The sequence below is a fragment of the Nothoprocta perdicaria genome, unplaced genomic scaffold (assembly GCF_003342845.1).
Source record: "Nothoprocta perdicaria isolate Ctin4 unplaced genomic scaffold, notPer1 scaffold_719, whole genome shotgun sequence".
In the NCBI taxonomy this organism is placed as follows: Eukaryota; Metazoa; Chordata; class Aves; order Tinamiformes; family Tinamidae; genus Nothoprocta; species Nothoprocta perdicaria.
Genome location: NW_020455998.1, coordinates 12,174 through 16,064, shown reverse-complemented (window position 1 = coordinate 16,064; position 3,891 = coordinate 12,174). Strand labels below are relative to the sequence as shown.

Here is a 3,891-nt window from a genome sequence, read left to right as displayed (position 1 = left end):
GATATCCCGGCGCGGGACGGAGCCGCTCCGTGTCCGCGCGTGCCCGATATCCCGCTGGCGGGAGTGGGATGGAGCCGCTCCGTGCCCAATATCTCGCCAAGGGGAGCAGGACGGAGCCGCTCTGTGCCCACACGTGCCCGATATCCCGCTGGCGGGAGCGGGACGGAGCCGCTCCGTGCCGGGTATCCCGCCAACAGGCGTGGGACAGAGCCGCTCCGTGCCAGATATCCCACCGGCGGGCGCGGTTCGGAGCCGCTCCATGCCCAATATCCCACCGGCAGGTGCGGGACGGAGCCGCTCCATACCCACGCGTGCCAGATACCCCGTCGGCGGGCACGGGACGCAGCCGCTCCGTGCCGGTTATCCCCCCGGCAGGCGTGGGACGGAGCCGCTCCATGCCCACACGTGCCCGATATCCCGCTGGCAGGAGCGGGACGGAGCCGCTCCGTGCCGGATATCCCCCCGGCAGGCGTGGGACGGAGCCGCTCCGTGCCCACACGTGCCCGATATCCCGCTGGCAGGAGCGGGACGGAGCCGCTCCGTGCCGGATATCCCGCTGACGGGCGCGGTTCGGAGCCGCTCCGTGCCCAATATCCCGCCGGCGGGCGCGGGACGGAGCCCCTCCGTGCCGGATATCCCACCGGCGGGCATGGGACGGAGCCACTCCGTGCCCGATATCCCGCCGAGGGGAAGAGCCCTGGGATCCCTTCTCCTACCTCCCGGCTTGGGCGGGCAGCAGCGCCTCACGGTGAAGCTCTCGTCGCCGGACTTGAGCGTGCAGCCCTTGAGCGCGTCGAGCAGCTCGCGCAGCGTGGGGAAGCGCCGCTCCCAGCCCTCCAGCGCGAAGCTGCCGCCCTTCTTCTGGATGCGGAACTGCCGGTACTTGAGGGCGGCCGGGGCGCCGGAGCCCTGCGGGATGCGGAGCGGCGTCGGGCTGGGCGAGCGGGACGCGGGGCCGCCGCTCCGMGCGGCTCCGCGCGGCTCCGCRTGGCCGTACCTGCGGCGCGCTCCGCTTCGCCACCGCCAGGATCACCCTGTCGAAGTCGAGGCCGCTCCAGCGGAGGACGTAGAGCCCGTCCTCGTGCTCCTCGCGCCGCAGCTTGGCCAGCACGAACTCCTCGCTGGAAGCGCGGAGCTGAGCCCCGGGAGCGGCGCGCTCCCCGCGGCGCCCGTCCCGCCGCGCCGGCTCACCGCATGGGCCCGTGGATGCCGTCGAGGAGGCTGGCGAGGAGCCGCGGCGGCGCCACGTCGTGGCACAGGTAGTGGCTGGCGTCGGCCGTGAGGCGGAAATAGCCGTCCACGAGCGCCACCAAGGACAGGGCGCTGCCGCCGGACGGGAGCAGCAGCTCCTGCGGGGAAGGGGCCGCGGTGCCGGGCGCGCTCCCGGCGCGGCCGCCGGGATCCGCGCCCGCCCGCGCTCACCAGGCACGTGTTGTCCTGCCGGTGGATGCTGACGCGGCGCTCCTCCACCTCCACGTGCGTGATCTCGCGGAAGTCGCAGAAGGGCACCCAGGCAGGCTCCGCCGGGCGCCGCGGCGCCTTCCCCTCCGCATCCCGGCTCCGGGACCTCCTCCCGAAGTAGCCGCGGCGGGAGCCGCTCTCGGCGCCCTGCGGGCGCGGCAAAGGCGCTGGGAAAAGCCTCATCCCGCCTCTCCGCATGCGCCGCCCCGGAAGAGGGGAGCTCCCGCGACCCACCTCGGCAGGCGCCGGGCGCCACTGGATGCCAGCGGTGCCGGTGACGAGGACCTCGTGGGAGGGCGGGCGGTCGCCGTGGGGCGGCCCCCCGTCGCCGTGGGGCGGCCCCCCGTCGGCGCCGGCGCGCAGGGCGAGCACGGGGAAGAGCTCGCCGCCGAAGCGCGGCGCCAGCTGCTCCAGCGTGGCCACGTACTTGTACATGACGTCCTGCGCCGTGAGCCTGCCGGCGCCCACCGTGTGCCGCTGGAAGCGCCGCACGAACCTCCGGAAGACGTTCCGCATGCGGAAGCGCGTCACGTAGCCGTGGCGCTGCAGCTGCCGGGAGAAGGAGCGCGGGATGCACTCCTTGAAGCTGCCGCGGGGAGGAAGAGCCGCTGAGGACGCTCCAGGCCCAAGCTCCGGCCGCGCATTCCCGCATTCCCGGCGCTCCGGGCCCACCTGCATTTCCGCGCCGCCTCCTCCAGGGAGATGCCCCTTTGGAGGGCCATGTGCGAGAGGTGGAGCACGGCCATGCCCAGGCTCTCGTTCTTGAAGCGCTGCGTCTCCTGCTCCGTCTGCAGGTCCTTCAGCGAGGCGACGTCGTGGATGAAATCGTGTTTTCCCTGCGGGAGGGGAAAAAATCRGAATCAAACCAATGTGAAAACCTCCCGTTTTGGCTCCGGTGGGATGAAAACTCTGCGAGGCTTCTGGCTGCAGCGATTGTGCCCCGAATGCAGCAAAATTGGGGCAAAAACACGCAGGAAGGGGCCAAGTGCAGCCTGGCCCCAGCGCGGAAGCCCCCAGGGCTTCTTCCCAAGCCAATATCCCCCTTTTCCGTGCTCCAGGCGGGACGCAGAGCCCCGCTACCTGCTCGAAGAGGTACTCGAAGGAGGACTTGTCCAGCAGGGCGCCGCCGGGCAGCCGCTCGTCGGGAGAATCCCCCGGCCGCGGCGCGTTGCGGAACACGGCCGGCTCCTTCTCGCTCAGCCCGTGCCAGTTACGGAAATAGAACCTGCGGAGCGGGAAGCGCGGCGGGAATCAGAGCGGGATTCCGCGCTCGGCACGGAATTCCAGTCCCAGCGGCTCCCGCCGGGCTCCTCGCTTCCCAACAGAGCCGACGGCTGATGAGGAAGCTGCCCAAAATAACCGGGTTTCCAGGCGATTCCCTCGGGCGAGCTGCGGAGAGGCCGGTATTCCCGGCCCTCCGGCGGCACTGTTCCGCAGGGAAGCGGCCCGCGGCGCTCACCTCATGCGGAAGAGCAGGCTGAGGCTGGTGTCTTTTCCGATGTGGAGCACGTGGTTGGGCGGGAGCCAGAGGCGGCTCTGGGCGTCGTAGAGGGCGAAGAGGCTGTAGCAGAGCGGGGTGATGCCTGCCGGGACGGCGGAGCCGTGAGCGCCTTTCCCGGGATGTGGGAAGCGCCGGATTCCGGCAGCCACGCGGGATCATGTGGAGCAAGGGTGGCCCCGCGCCCGGAGCGGCCCCGCGCTTCCTAAACGAGGCGGCTGTGGAGTCAAAGCGGGAGCAACGGGGCCTTATCCGGGCGTAAYGAGGCCCTGGGAATGGGAAACCACATCCCGCTTCCCGGGAGCGCCGGAGCCGGCAGCGCAGCCGGCATCAAACCGGGATGCCAAGGAGCCGGTAACGACCAGCTGCTAAATCTTACTTTTAAGAGCAAAATCCCAAGTTTACGGAGCAGAAAACAAAGCAGCCTGGGATGTTTAAGGGGAAACGAGAGATTTTCCCATCCTGGGGTAAAATGGGGGATTTTCCCCCGGAAAGCGCGCGGTTTGGGGCACGCGGAGCTCACCGAGGCTGCGGGCCACGTCGATGCAGACGTCCTCGGCGCTGAGCGTGCCGGGCGGGAAGCGGCGGCAGCGTTCCCGCTCCTCCTCGCCGCCCCAGTGCAGCCGGACCCGCAGCCCGCCGGGGCCTCCGTCGGCTTCGGCGGCGCCCGCCCGCGCCGCACGCCGGCACAGGGACATGGCCCTGCGGGAGGCTGCGGGGACGCGGAGCCGGGAATGGCGGGGATGCGGAGCTGGGAATGGCGTCACCGGAGCTGGGAATGGCGTCACTGGAGCTGGGAATGGCGGGGATGCGGAGCCGGGAATGGCGGGGATGTGGAGCCGGGAACAGCGGTGCCACGGAGCTGGGAATGATGGGGACGTGGAGCTGGGAATGGCATCACTGCGGAGCTGGGAATGATGGGGATGTGGAGC

At 70.7% G+C, this 3,891-nt stretch overlaps 1 protein-coding gene across 1 annotated transcript in view; it reads right to left on the bottom strand.

The window, feature by feature from the left end:
- The window catches only part of TYK2 (tyrosine kinase 2), a gene marked incomplete at its 3' end in the record, with an annotated part of 9,442 nt that extends 5,785 nt beyond the window's left edge, over positions 1–3,657 (bottom strand). The window contains exons 1-9 of the mRNA XM_026050929.1: positions 3,483–3,657; positions 2,921–3,044; positions 2,542–2,686; positions 2,134–2,297; positions 1,664–2,047; positions 1,423–1,597; positions 1,192–1,349; positions 998–1,121; positions 674–909 (exon numbers count right to left, since the gene is read on the bottom strand). Coding sequence (XP_025906714.1) covers positions 674–909; positions 998–1,121; positions 1,192–1,349; positions 1,423–1,597; positions 1,664–2,047; positions 2,134–2,297; positions 2,542–2,686; positions 2,921–3,044; positions 3,483–3,657 — 1,685 coding nt within the window. The remainder of the gene's footprint in view (positions 1–673; positions 910–997; positions 1,122–1,191; positions 1,350–1,422; positions 1,598–1,663; positions 2,048–2,133; positions 2,298–2,541; positions 2,687–2,920; positions 3,045–3,482) is intronic.
- Between the last annotated feature and the right edge of the window lie 234 nt (positions 3,658–3,891).